This window comes from Podarcis raffonei, chromosome 8 (genome assembly GCF_027172205.1).
Source record: "Podarcis raffonei isolate rPodRaf1 chromosome 8, rPodRaf1.pri, whole genome shotgun sequence".
Lineage (NCBI taxonomy): Eukaryota > Metazoa > Chordata > Lepidosauria > Squamata > Lacertidae > Podarcis > Podarcis raffonei.
Genome location: NC_070609.1, coordinates 10,884,417 through 10,898,848, shown reverse-complemented (window position 1 = coordinate 10,898,848; position 14,432 = coordinate 10,884,417). Strand labels below are relative to the sequence as shown.

Below are 14,432 nucleotides of genomic sequence, written 5' to 3'. Positions count from 1 at the left end.
AGGGAAACTAAGGCTCAGGGGCCGGATCCGGCCCAGCTGCCTTCTAGAACCGGCCCACGGACGGTCCGGAAATCAGCGTGTTTTTACATGAGTAGAATGTGTCCTTTTCTTTAAAATGCATCTCTGGGTTCTTTGTGGGGCCTGCCTGGTGTTTTTACATGAAAGAATGTGTGCTTTTATTTAAAATGCATCTCTTTGTGGGGAATAGGAATTCGTTCTTTTTTCAAAATATAGTCCGGCCCCCCACAAGGTCTGACGGACAGTGGACCAGGCCCCTGTTGAAAAAGTTTGCTGACCCCTCCTTAACTGGTAGGGTGATGATGGAGGAGGAGGAGGAGGAGGAGGAAAAAGATGGGGCAGAGAGGGGGCTTTTGGAGCCTGCTGAGAAACCTCTCCAAGGCAGCAGCCTAACCCCTTCTCCCCCCCCCCCAAACCACCAGGCCCCTGGCATGCGCTCTGCAACTGACCTCACAGGCTCAAGATGCCTCTCTGGCTAGCAAAAAATGTCTGGCATGCAAAAGCTGCGGTCCCAGGGCAGCTGGAGCGATGAGAGGCTAGAGGTGGCAAGGGGAGGAGGGATCAACATGCCTCTAGAGTGGGTAGGCAACCAGTTCCCAGTTCAGTTCCAGGTAAAGCTGGCTGTTGTGCCCCCGAATGCCAAAAACAAAAGGTATGCGGCTTCTTAGGAATTCAGCTGCAGGGAAATATTTCCCATATTTCAAACACTATCGCTTCAAGGGAGGCGGGTCTTGATTTTATTCTTATTTACCTCCCTAATTCCAGTTCTAGGTCACAGGAAATGGACTGGATCAGGAATAGATAAAAAATAGATTTGCCCCCAGATATGTGTGTTTCATATATGAATAGATGGAATGGGTGTGTGTGGGTGCCAAGCCATGCTGCTTTCGGTCTGAAGTCAGCGTTGCCCACACTAGCCTTAGCCAACTTGGTGCCCTTCAAATATTTTGGACTACAACTCACATCAGTCCCAGCTGCCGGTCCCTGCTGGCATGGAAAGCACTTGCTCCAACAATGGACTATGGACTTTCCTTTAATGGTGGTTGTAAACACGCAGAGGTTGTTTTTTTTAATGCACAAAAAAACAGCGCAGCCCTTTTCCTGCAAAATGCTCAAGCGGCACACACTCCCATTACACAAAGCATTCCCTATTTTTAGAAAACAAACAAACGCTCTTCCCCAACCCACACACACACCAAAAAGAGTTTCTACACCTACATCAAAACACTAATAGCTCATCTATTATTATTAAATTCATTGCCCTTCCTCCACCAGCGGGCACCAGGGCGGGGTAACAATAATTTGATACCGAAAATTTAAAAACAATTAAAACAGGCACAGGAAGAGGCTGGGCCCTGAAGACACACCTCTTGGGTGTCAAAGGACAGCGTAATGATGGCCTTAAAAATCCCATCTATGAAACAAACCACCCCTTCGAAACACAGCCTCCATGGGTCACAGAGCAAGGATGGGAAAGCTATAGTCTTCTAGAAGTCGTTGGACTACAAATCCCATCAGCCTTGGTCACTGCAGATTGATGACTCTCATGGTGCCTTCTGACTCATAGAATCATAGAATCATAGAATCATAGAATCATAGAGTTGGAAGAGACCACAAGGGCCATCGAGTCCAACCCCCTGCCAAGCAGGAAACACCATCAGAGCACTCCTGACATATGGTTGTCAAGCCTCTGCTTAAAGACCTCCAAAGAAGGAGACTCCACCACACTCCTTGGCAGCAAATTCCACTGTCAAACAGCTCTTACTGTCAGGAAGTTCTTCCTAATGTTTAGGTGGAATCTTCTTTCTTGTAGTTTGGATCCATTGCTCCGTGTCCGCTTCTCTGGAGCAGCAGAAAACAACCTTTCTCCCTCCTCTATGTGACATCCTTTTATATATTTGAACATGGCTATCATATCACCCCTTAACCTCCTCTTCTCCAGGCTAAACATGCCCAGCTCCCTTAGCCGTTCCTCATAAGGCATCGTTTCCAGGCCTTTGACCATTTTGGTTGCCCTCCTCTGGACACGTTCCAGTTTGTCAATGTCCTTCTTGAACTGTGGTGCCCAGAACTGGACACAGTACTCCAGGTGAGGTCTGACCAGAGCAGAATACAGTGGCACTATTACTTCCCTTGATCTAGATGCTATACTCCTATTGATGCAGCCCAGAATTGCATTGGCTTTTTTAGCTGCCGCGTCACACTGTTGGCTCATGTCAAGTTTGTGGTCAACCAAGACTCCTAGATCCTTTTCACATGTAGTGCTCTCAAGCCAGGTGTCACCCATCTTGTATTTGTGCCTCTCATTTTTTTTGCCCAAGTGCAATACTTTACATTTCTCCCTGTTAAAACTCTATGAGGCTATGAATAAATAGTCCCCAAAATGTGTGTTTAGGTAAAAGGTGGTGCCTGGGTCTGGAAAGGGAGAAGACACCTGCTGTAAAACCAGCCTGAAAAAGAGGGGAGGAAAGAGGGGAGGACAGTGCCAGGGAAATCTTTGTCAACCTGGTGCCCTTGGGGATGATGGGAGTCGTAGTCCTACATCTGGAGGGAGGGTGCCAGGTTTGTGAAGGCTGTGTGAGGGCCTTTTAGCCTTAAACACAAAACCATGTTTCTAATTCCGGAAAGCCATATCAATACCACACGCCACATAAAACACGCCATAAAACACACCCTACTAACAGGCCTTCCTCTCCAATCCCATTTTCCATCTCTCTAAAACCTAAAATCCATCCTTTTGGATATTCCTTTTTAGGGACAAAATCATTTGAATGTCAGCCACCCTCCCACCCTGCTAACATAATACAAACTTTCAATGCATCCTTGTCCATCTTAAGATTATCCCTTCCTCTCTTGAACCTACGTATTTTTGCTTTTATATCCTCATGTCTTATCCGAGGAGCTGAAATACGTGGTTCCCCCACTCTTCCTCATTTAATCTTCACAACAACCCTGCGAGATAGGTTAGGCTGCCAGGCAGTGACAGGCCCAAGGTCACCCAGCCAGGGATTTGAACCCTGGTCCAACACTCTTAACCTCTTTTTACTTTCAGTTTCAATTCAATTAATTTGAGCTCCAGTTCCAGGTGCTAGCCTTAGCTCCCCCAGCCACTTTCTGCCACGGAATAATCTAAGGGCTGCCACACATCCTGTGGTCAAAGTCCAGGCTCAATCCTGGAATAACCACAGCCAAGAGTTACCCGGAGCATGTGCAGAATACAGTTACCTCCAAAAGAAAAGAAAAACTCCAGGAATCCACGTCTCTTCCAGCGCCGATTTAAGGGAATGGGCTCTAAGGTTACCCAGTGACGGGAGGGAAATATACTTGGCACCTAACTCGGATCACTCCGCTTCGCTTCGCCCGCTTATTGACTACTCCTCCATATTTTCCAGGGGCACAGCCCTGGAAAAACACGTCGCGAGGGTGGCGTTTTCACGAGGCTGGCCACGAACACCAGAGCCTGCTCCCACGCGAGACGCGATTCCGCCTGCAACCCACTTACTCGGGAGTAGTAAGCCCCGTTTGAATCCAACTGGGCGCCTGCTCCCGAGTGTAAACAGGCACCGACAGGACAGGGGCTTGCGCTGCAACGCCCCAAAAACTCCCAGCTCTTAAAATCTTCTTTTTTTGTTTGTTTGGAACGAGCAAAGCGCTAAGAACGCTTCGAACCGGAAGCGTCCCCTTTCTGTCCACACGGACCCCCTCCCCCTTCGATCCGAATCGACGCCGTGCACACGCGCGCAGCACCTTGGAGCTCCTCACCTGGATCGAACTTGAGTTTGGCTCCCGCTGCCTCCCGACGCAAGGCCCCGGCGGGGTTTCCTGTTGCAGAGGGCGGCTTGTGGGGAGGGGCTGGCCGGGGAAGTGGGGCGGTGTGGAGGGGGGAGCAGGAAGCCGCTCGTAGCTTTCTGGATCCCGCCCCGCCGGTCTCCTCCTCCTCCTTCCCGCAGCGCCTCCCCTTTCTGGGTTTCTCGGCGGCGCCTCCTCCTCTTCCGACGCCGGCTGGCCTCTTTGTGCTGGAATGCCGCGCGCGCAGCTTGCAGGTAGACGGGGGTCGGGTGGATGCACGTGTGAACGCGCTGGGTGAAGGGTCGGAGGCTGCAAGGCAGGGGTACGAACGCGATTCTCACCTGTTTCTCGGGCTGGGATGGCCGCATAAGGAAATCGAAACAGACCTCTAGCCCACCCGTGTTCACTCAGAAGTAGACCCAATCAGTTACATAGACAGTGGAGCATCGAAACCGCGCAAGCGGGATCCTGAGCACGTGCACCGAAAAGCAAGCTCCGTTCAGCTCAGCGGGACATTGGCTGCGCAATCCTAAAGCCACTTACCTGGACTCGACGGGATTTGTTTCACTGAGTAGTAGGCATGTTGTAGGATTGCATCGTCATCGTTTGTACGCCGCCTTTCCAAGGAAAGAACCATGCCCAAAGCGGCTCACAGCAAAGGAAACAAGAATACCTCTAAAAAACGACCATACAATTTCATAATAGCGTCAATAAAACAGCAGTGTTAAGTATGAAGGCAGTGTGGCATAGTCGTTAGAGTGTTGGGCTGGAATATGGGAGAACAGGGTTCAAATCCTCATTCAGCCAGGAAGCTGGCTGGGTGACCTTGGATTCAGTCATTGTTTCTCAGCCTCACCTACCTCACAGGGTCGTTGAGAGGATAAAATGGGGAGGAGGAGAACCACTATGCCACTTTGAGGTTCTTGGAAGAAAGGCTGTGAAGTAGCTCACCAGGAAGTGCTGACAGCAGAAATTTCTCCATCTTTGCTTGGAAGCAGATCTGCAATCCTAAACACACCTAAAGCCCATTGATTTCAGCAGTCATATGCCAGAACTGGTGCTGTTGTAAAGGAAAATGAAGACCCGGGCTCTGCTATTAGGCTTATAAATGTGGGCTGCAATCCTGCGCATACCTACCGCAGCCTATTGAACACTGTGGGAGTTACTTCTGAGTAAATCTGCGTAGCCACTGTGAGAACAGGATACTGGACTACACGGGCCATTGGCCTGATCCAGCCGTCTTTTCTTAAATTATTAGATTAGGATTGTATTTATGGCGGGCGGGGGAAGTCGATTCAGTTCGAATTTAAAGTTGAATCTTCCAAATTCACATGAAAGAAAGGAGGAAGCCATCCTTTGGAACAGTGCAGTTATCCGAATTTTACGATGCAGCTTGCTAACCAACAAGTGCGCATATATATATATAGCCTCGTATATAAGGGGAAAGTGGGCATAAAAATGAATACATTAGTGAAAATAATATATGCTATTTATTTTCTGCCCTGCTCAGTGGTAGGATCATAGCTCAGTGGTAATAGCATCTGCCTAGCATACAGGGGAAGCAGTTTTTACCCTGGTTGGCAACTCAAGCCAAACTTTTGAATGATATTAAATAATTGCAACAACAAAAAGCAAGACTGCAAACAACAACAAAACTAAATGCAGGGTGCTGAACATTCATAGACTGCAGGCATCAAGCGTGGATGTCAAAATGAAGCTTGGAATCGTAACATCATGGAATTGTACCATTGGAAGGTACCCCGAGGGGCACCTAGTCCAACCCCCTTGGCCATCTTGTGACTCACTTGTCACCATCCAGTGAAACTGGCTGGCAATAGGAAGTCGTTTTTCACACAGCTCATAATCGGTCTGTGGGATTCCCTGCCACAAGATGTGATTATGCACACTGGCTTAAAGGTAAAGGGACCCCTGACCATTAGGTCCAGTCGTGACCGACTCTAGGGTTGCAGCGCTCATCTCGCTTTATTGGCTGAGGGAGCCGGCGTACAACTTCCGGGTCATGTGGCCAGCATGACTAAGCTGCTTCTGGCGAACCAGAGCAGCGCATGGAAACGCCGTTTACCTTCCCGCCGGAGTGGTATCTATTTATCTACTTGCACTTGGCATGCTTTTAAACTGCTAGGTTGGCAGGAGCAGGGACCGAGCAACAGGAGCTCACCCCGTGGCGGGGATTCGAACCGCTGACCTTCTGATCGACAAGTCCTAGGCTCTGTGGTTTAACCCACAGCGCCACCGGCGTCCCGTGTCCACTGGCTTAGGTTGTTTTAAAAGGATATTAGACAAAATGCAGGTGGAGAAGAAGGAATTTCATAAAAAACACTTTTCTCCAGCGGTTTCCAGGAAGTCCAAATTGGCATATTCCTTCCTACAGTGGTGTTAGAGAAGTCTTATTAGCTGCTGTTCACCATTAACAGCTGGATGAAACCTCCGTATTCAGAGGCACTATGCTACTGAAAAACGTAAGAGGAGCCATTCTGGATCAGACAAAAGTTTATCAAGCCCAGCATTCTGTTTCCACAGCGGTCAACAAGAACCCCAGAATCAGGAAGTGAGCAAAATAGTAGCAACTTGTATTCAGAGGCATAGTAGTGCCTCTGGCAGCAGAGACAGTATGCAGGCATCATCATAGAAGTCACAGAGTTGGAACGGACCTCGAGGGTCATACAGTTCAACCCCCTGCAATACAGGATGTGAGTTGTAATTACCGTATTTTTTGCTCTATAAGACTCACTTTTTCCCTCTTAAAAAGTAAAGGGAAATGTGTGTGCGTCTTATGGAGCGAATGCAGGCTGCACAGCTATCCCAGAAGCCAGAACAGCAAGAGAGATCGCTGCTTTCGCTGCGCAGCGATCCCTCTTGCTGTTCTGGCTTCTGAGATTCAGAATATTTTTTTTCTTGTTTTCCTCCTCCAAAAACAAGGCGCGTCTTATGGTCTGGTGCGTCTTATAGAGCGAAAAATATGGTAATCCACAGGGAGCAGTCAAATATAACATTCCTTGTTTTCCTAGAGTGGATATGCAAGGGGATGTTGGTCCAGCCAGTCAAACTTCCTGTTACACCTGGCTGGAGCATCCTTCCTTGCATGTGACTAGTGGGTGGGCGTGGCTTTTCCAGACCTGGTAAAAGGCCAAGGCACACTGCCACACACACTCTCTTTGACTCCTTTCGACTTTCCTGCATCATCTAGACTGCTAGCCAGCAGTCTCCCTAGGTTATCTCCCATACGGGGTAAACCTGTTTGTATATGTTTGTAACTTTAAGCCTGAAGCCTGCCTTCAGGGATCATCACACTGTGCTCTGCCTGATCATAAGTAAAACTACTTTTTGTTACTTAGGAATAAGAATGTGTGTCTTTTTTCTTTTAGGAGGGGTTTAAAAGGGTTCTTACCAGGAACATACAATTCAATCTGCCTCAGAGGTTCTAAAGGGACGCGGGTGGTGCTGTGGGTTAAACCACTGAGCCTAGGGCTTGCAACTGTTCTAGATGTGCATTGCCCATCTCTGTGTCTTGTGCATTGGACGACCCTGGGTTCCAGCGTTCTCATGGGCACCTGCTTGCTCCCTGTGAGAACAGCATGCTGGACTGCATAATCCACTGGCCTGATCCAGCAACAGACGTTTTTCTCTGTCCTTGGCATTATGCTGCTTTGCGCTTTCTCCACTGTGAAAATTTAAACATTTCTGCCAGGCACCTTTTTTTGGATAAACGAAAAGTCCTAGATGTTGCAACCTCTTTCCATAGGAGAGTTGTTCCACCCCCTTGAACAATCTGGTTCCCGTTTCCTAAAACCTTCGTGTTCAGTCTTCTCTGAATTGTAATCCATTTCCCAACTGGCTTCTTCCAACTGTCCACATCCAAAGTGGCCACTGCTGATTCCACAAAACTTTTGCACTGCTGATTCCACAAAAGAATTAAAAATCCTTTTTTTTTAAATAATCCTTTCCATTCCCATTTGGCCAATGCCGCCCTGCTATTTTACCCAGTTATTTATACATTTAGTCTGGCTCAGAAATGTACTTCAGATGTACTTCAACAGGAAGGTGAGCTCTGCCACATACACAAAGTAGTATCTAAAACCATTCTGTGGAAATATAAGGTAAAGGTAAAGGAACCCCTGACCATTAGGTCCAGTCGTGACCGACTCTGGGGTTGCGGTCCTCATCTCGCTTTGTGGCCGAGGGAGCCGGCATACAGCTTCCGGGGCATGTGGCCAGCATGATTAAACCACTTCTGGTGAATCAGAGCAGCGCACGGAAACGCCGTTTACCTTCCCACCGGAGTGGTACCTATTTATCTACTTGCACTTTGACGTGCTTTCAAACTGCTAGGTTGGCAGGAGCAGGGACCGAGCAATGGGAGCTCACCCCGTCGCGGGGATTCGAATCGCTGACCTTCTGATCAGCAAGTCCTAGGCTCTGTGATTTAACCCACAGCGCCACCCGCGTCCCTATGGAATTATATTTGTGCCCAAATGTTGATTCCTACCTCCCTTGTTTAAAAACAAAGAATCAACTTATTTTGGCCATAATGTGTTGTGAATTGAATGTAAATCAAAGTGTTGTGTATCAGTTTGAAACTTTAGGTCTTTTTTTCAGATGGTGTTGGATTCATTTATCTTTCTTATTTCAAGAGATGTTGAATCACACGTGGAAGACAGTGAAAAGATATTTAAAAAGCCATAAATAGTGGTGTAGGCAATTTTCCTGGCAGGCAATTGTGGAATATCTTTTTTTGTATGCAATAGGGCTCATCTTCCTGAGCATTCTGATATGATATGCTTTTGTTGCAATAAAGTGTGAGATTAAACCATAGATAGAGTGGTCTATTGTGCAGAATACAGTTTTAGTAGTAGTAGGTTCCCTCTGCTGGTGAAATGTGGGCATTACACAGTCTGATCAAGTTTCATCCTAAACCCTCAAATCATATACTTGTAGAATTGGAGGGGATCCCAAAGGTCATCTAGCCCAACCCCCTGCAATGCAGGAATCACAGCTAAAGAATCTCTGACAGACAGCCATTCAACCTGTGTTTAAAAACCTCCAAGGAAGGAGAGCCCACCACCTTCCAAGTTTTCCACAGTCGACAGCTCGTACCAACACAAAGTTCTTCCTAATTTTGTCTGAATCCCCTTGGTTGTAATTTGAATCAACTGGTTTGGGTCCTTCCCTCTGGAGCAGCAGAAAACAAGCTTGCTCCATCTTCCATGTGACAGCCCTTCAGATATTTTGTATCCCTCTTGGATAGTCAAAGCAAAATTTGTTACAGTTTTGTTTGTACAGAAATCCATTTAGGATCACAGATCCAGTTGTCCAGATTAAAAGCAACTGTCTACCTGCCAGGTCCATCTGGTACGCAGGCTGAGACCCTACCTGCTTGCACACTGTCTCACCAGAGTGGTGCATGCTCTGGTTATCTCCCGCTTAGACTACTGCAATGTGCTCTACGTGGGGCTACCTTTGAAGGTGACTCAGAAACTACAACTAATCCAGAAAGAAGCAGCTAGACTGGTTATTGGGAGTGGCTGCTGAGATCATATAACATCGGTCCTGAAAGACCTACATTGGCTCCCAGTACGTTTCTGAGAATAATTCGAATAATTCAAGTTGTTGGTGCTGACCTCGGCCCAGTACACCTGAAGGAGCATCTCCACCCCATCGTTCTACCTGGACATCGAGGTCCAGTGCTGAGGGCCTTCTGGCAGTTCCCTCACTGCGAGAAGTCAGGTTACAGGGAACCAGGTAGTGGCACTTGCCCTGTGGAATGCCCTCCCTTCAGATGTCAAGGAAATAAACAACTATCTGACTTTTAGAAAACATCTGAAGGCAGCCCTGTATTGGGAATACATGACAACCTATTTCATAATACAGTGGTACCTTGGTTTACGAACTTAATCCGTTCCGGAAGTGCATTCTTAAACCAAAGCATTCTTAAACCAAGGCATGCTTTCCCATAGCAGCGGGGGACTCAATTTACAAACGGAACACACTCAACATGTTCTGCTTCCAAGGCAAAGTTCACAAACCAAAACACCTCCTTCCAGGTACGTACCTTGGTTTAAGAACAGCTTAGTTTATTAACAACTTGGATTAAGAACGCGGCAAACCTGGAAGGAGGTGTTTTGGTTTGTGAACTTTGCCTTGGAAGCAGAACATGTTGAGTGTGTTGACTGTACAGTGACTGTACATGTTGACTGTACAGTGGTACCTTGGGTTAAGTACTTAATTCGTTCCGGAGGTCTGTTCTTAACCTGAAACTGTTCTTAACCTGAAGCACCACTTTAGCTAATTGGGCCTCCTGCTGCCACCGCACGATTTCTGTTCTCATCCTGAAGCAAAATTTTTAACCCGAGGTACTATTTCTGGGTTATCGGAGTCTGTAACCTGAAGCATATGTAACCTGAAGCGTATGTAACCCGAGGTACCACTGTACTTTCTTTCCATTTTTGTAGAAGATTCAGCCACCTGGTGCCGGCACTATTCAGAGTAGACACACTGAAACTGGTCAACACGGCTCAGCTAGCTCTATCAATTTTAGTGTGGGGCTTCTGTGAGTTCTATGCAACCTATTGCTTTGTGATTCATCCTCAGGGGTCCTGCCATATGCCCTGAGCGATGTCCCACCCAGAAATAGCAATCCTGGGTTTTGGTCCCTTGCCTCTGTTTGCTAGCTCTGACCTTCCATGGCGATACACAAGGACTCCTTTTGTTGCTTCTTGCCATGTTGCAGTCATAGCTACCCTCCTCTCCCCCTTGTTCTTCTGACAAGATGAATTTAGTGACCCAGTTTAGTCGTTTGCATGGTATTTGCATTATTTTATCACATGCACACCCCTGTCTACAGAAAGGAGAGGAAATGTGTGGCAGAGGCTGGAAGAGGCAAAAAGGGAACCTTGAACGTCACATTCAAATATACTTATCAGGCCTGCAAATTTTTCGAGTGTTGCTAGAGTTGGCAAGGGGGGTGGGGTGGGGTAGTGGATTCATCTGGCAGCCAAATTGTTAACATGGTGAGCCACCCACCTGTCAATTACCTGGCATCATACTGACATCAGATGATCTATTTTTATCTGTGCTGCTTGAAATCAAACCAAGCAGGCCAAAGGCGCAACTCAGAAAGTGGCAACCATCAGCTGATCGTTGGGTCTGTCAAAGCCCCGGGCACTGTATCCCGCAAGCCACAACAGCCACCTGATTGTCGAAGTTCACAAAGCCCTGTGCGCGGCACTTTGCAGGATCTGGCAGTTGTCTGATTCCCAGAACTCAGCTGAACAGCACTGTCTGAAAACTCCTTTTCAGTGTGGTGTAGTGGTTAAGAGCAGTAGATTCGTAATCCGGGGAACCAGGTTCGCGTCTCTGCTCCTCCACATGCAGCTGCTGGGTGATCTTGGGCCAGTCACACTTCTCTGAAGTCTCTCAGCCTCACTCACCTCACAGAGTGTTTGTTGTGGGGGAGGAAGGGAAAGGAGAATGTTAGCCGCTTTGGGACTCCTGAAGGGGAGTGATAAAGCGGGATATCAAATCCAAACTCTTCTTCTTCATCATCTGAAGGGCTGTCACATGGAAGATGGAGCAAGCTTGTTTTCTGCTGCTCCAGAGGGAAGCACCCAAACCAGTTGATTCATATTACAACCAAGGGGATTCAGACTAAACATTAGGAAGAACTTTCTGTTGGTATGAGCTGTTGACAGCGGAAAGCTTGGAAGGTGGTGGGCTCTCCTTCTTTGGAGGTTTTTAAACACAGGTTGAATGGCTGTCTGTCAGAGATTCTTTAGCTGTGATTCCTGCATTGCACTGAGATACCACTTTAAGAGCCAGTGTGGTGTAGTGGTTAAGAGCAGTGGACTTGTAATCTGGTGAACCGGGTTCGATTCCCCACTCCTCCACATGCAGCTGCTGGGTGACCTTGGGCTAGTCACACTTTGAAGTCTCTCAGCCCCACTCACCTCACAGAGTGTTTGTTGTGGGGGAGGAAGGGAAAGGAGAATGTTAGCCGCTTTGTTTTGTTTTTTATAAGATATTTATTGAAGTTTTACAAAAACAAAAGTTTACAAAAATAAAACAAAAAGTCGTATAGTAAAAAAGGATACAAAAAGATACATAAAAGGAAGAAAAAGAAAAAGAAAAATACAGAATTCAAAAAACAAATAAATACAAAAAGAGTTAAAAGCAAAATGTTTATGACTTTAAACTCATTTAACTTGTTTCCTTGACTCCCTCACACCTCCCCTTTTTGTATTCTCATTTAAATAATCAAATCAGCAAATCCTTACCCTCTTTCATTTATCTTAACTCTATATCTTAACATATTATAACTCTATATTTTCATACATTTATCAATTCATTTTTGCATATTATTAACTTTTGTTGCTAATGCCACTTATTTCCAATCGAAACATCATTTTAACATTCATTAATTTTACAATATTTCTGAAGATAGTCTTTAAATTTCTTCCAGTCTTCCTCCACCACCTCTTCTCCCAAGTCTCGGATTCTGCCAGTCATTTCTGCCAATTCCATATAGTCCATCACCTTCATCTGCCACTCTTCCAGGGTGGGTAGCTCTTGTGTCTTCCAATACTTTGCAATAAGTATTCTTGCTGCTGTTGTTGCATACATAAAGAAAGTTCTAGAATGTTAGCCGCTTTGGGACTCCTGAAGGGGAGTGATAAAGCGGGGTATCAAATCCAAACTCTTCTTCTTCTTCTTCTTACCTGCCCTACACCTGACACCAGGTGGGTGTAGCTTGGCCAAATTGGTCTTGTGGGCCAGACAGGTTGGCATGATAGGCCTAAGGCTTCCTGCTGCTGATCTAAAGGAACGATTTGTATGGGCAGTTCTACAAGGGGAAGTTCTTTTGCGTAGTCATGGTGAGGGGATAATCCAGGGGTCAGCAAACTTTTTCAGCAGGGGGCCAGTCCACTGTCCCTCAGACCTTGTGGGGGACCAGACTATGTGGGGAGGGGATGAACAAATTCCTATGCCCCACGAATAACCCAGAGATGCATTTTAAATAAAAGGACACATACTACTCATGTAAAAACACACTGATTCCCAGACCATCTGTGAGCCAGATTTAGAAGGCGATTGCGCCAGATCCAGCCCCCAGGACTTAGTTTGCCTACCTGTCAGGGAACTGCCATCAGAACTAGAGGAGGAGGAGGCGAGGCTCCACAGCGATGCTGGAGAGGGGCCAAGCAGGGAGAGAGGCAGGTCTCCTGTTGGGGAAGAAAATCAGCGCAACACCAGGGATAGAGGGGGGCCAATGGGGGGAAGCGGAGAGCAGGCTCCGGGACTCTTCACTGGACACCAGCGGGGAGAGCACAGGTCCTCCGCTACCCACGCCCTCCCTGCGCAGAAGACTTCCGCGCAGGGAGAGTAGGAGGAGACTGGGCGTCAAACAACTTTTATGTTGGAAAAGGTTTAAGAAACGCCCACTGACAGATTCTGCCAGCGACTGAACAGCCACAGAGTGGATGGCTGTCCAGCGAGAAATGGTTTAACCAGCCAACCTAGCCCAGAGCGGCGGCAACTTACGCACAAGCAACCCCTAAAGCCATCACACTACCCATGGGATAATCACTATAGTTGTGTCAAACTAAGCTTTACATAGAATAGTCCCATTGAAATTAATGGAGCTAACTTTGTAATATAATCATAGAATTGTAGAGTTGGAAGGAACCCTGATGTAGCCCTCTTGTCTGATGTATTTTTAGGAATTTTATCAGGTAGAGATTGGAAACAAAACAGGCAGGCTGTTGATTATTTAGTTTTGCAGCTGCCATGAATATGGCTTCCGCTGTTTCCCTTTAAACTGGTAAATTCGGGTTTCTATTTTGTCTCTTTGGGGTGTGCCCTTTAAAATCATTGCTAGCACAGATTGCCAAAAGTGCTGTGTTTCATATTTCAGCTTTCAAAAAGAGTCCAGCCTCTGTGTCTTGTCTCTAACCCAGGGGTTCCCAAGCTTCCCCCTGCCCTCCCCTGGACTACTTGAAAACTGCTAAGGGTTAATGATATTTCTTCCTGCTGTATCTGTAATAATGTGCTGTGCTAGATGCTGTATATATTTTAATTATATCCGTATTGCTTTGTTTTTTTCCTTACATACTGTATTTTATTGTATTAAAATTTGAGTTTTATAGTATTCATATTGTTATGTGGCAAAATACAACAGAAAGCACAAATGCAGCAATAGAAATATAATTAAAAGTCAATATGAATATTCAGTACAATGGATGTGCCATCTGGCTTGAAGCTCATAGAGGACTGGCGGTCTGCAGACCATAGTTCGGGTACCACTGCTCTAGTATACAAGAATGTAGATGTCATTTTAAAAAGTCAAAACTTTACCATGAAATTAAAATAACAGTCCAGGAAAAGATAGAAAGTACAACAAAATAACAGCAAGGGAGAAAACAAAAACTATACAAGACCAAAAAACCCACACCTGGGTTCACAGCCATTGGTACATAAAGTATATGCCCAAGAGGGTACACAACAAATTAGATATTACAACAAAAACTGTCCTGATATTAAACAAATGAATACCAGATAAAGCCACATTTCATTGGGACTTGCCAGTCATGATACAGTATACTTGTCATATA

At 46.4% G+C, this 14,432-nt stretch overlaps 2 protein-coding genes across 8 annotated transcripts in view; one reads left to right on the top strand and one right to left on the bottom strand.

The window, feature by feature from the left end:
• ARHGEF1 (Rho guanine nucleotide exchange factor 1) overlaps positions 1-3,872 on the bottom strand; it is a 74,253-nt gene extending 70,381 nt beyond the window's left edge. For all 7 annotated transcript variants that reach the window (XM_053397867.1, XM_053397869.1, XM_053397870.1 and 4 more), the window contains exon 1: positions 3,781-3,872. The gene's annotated coding sequence lies outside the window, so the exon portion shown is untranslated. The remainder of the gene's footprint in view (positions 1-3,780) is intronic.
• Positions 3,873-3,981: 109 nt separating this feature from the next.
• The window catches only part of CD79A (CD79a molecule), a 31,021-nt gene continuing 20,570 nt past the window's right edge, over positions 3,982-14,432 (top strand). The window contains exon 1 of the mRNA XM_053397881.1: positions 3,982-4,061. Coding sequence (XP_053253856.1) covers positions 4,040-4,061 — 22 coding nt within the window. The 5' untranslated portion in view covers positions 3,982-4,039. The remainder of the gene's footprint in view (positions 4,062-14,432) is intronic.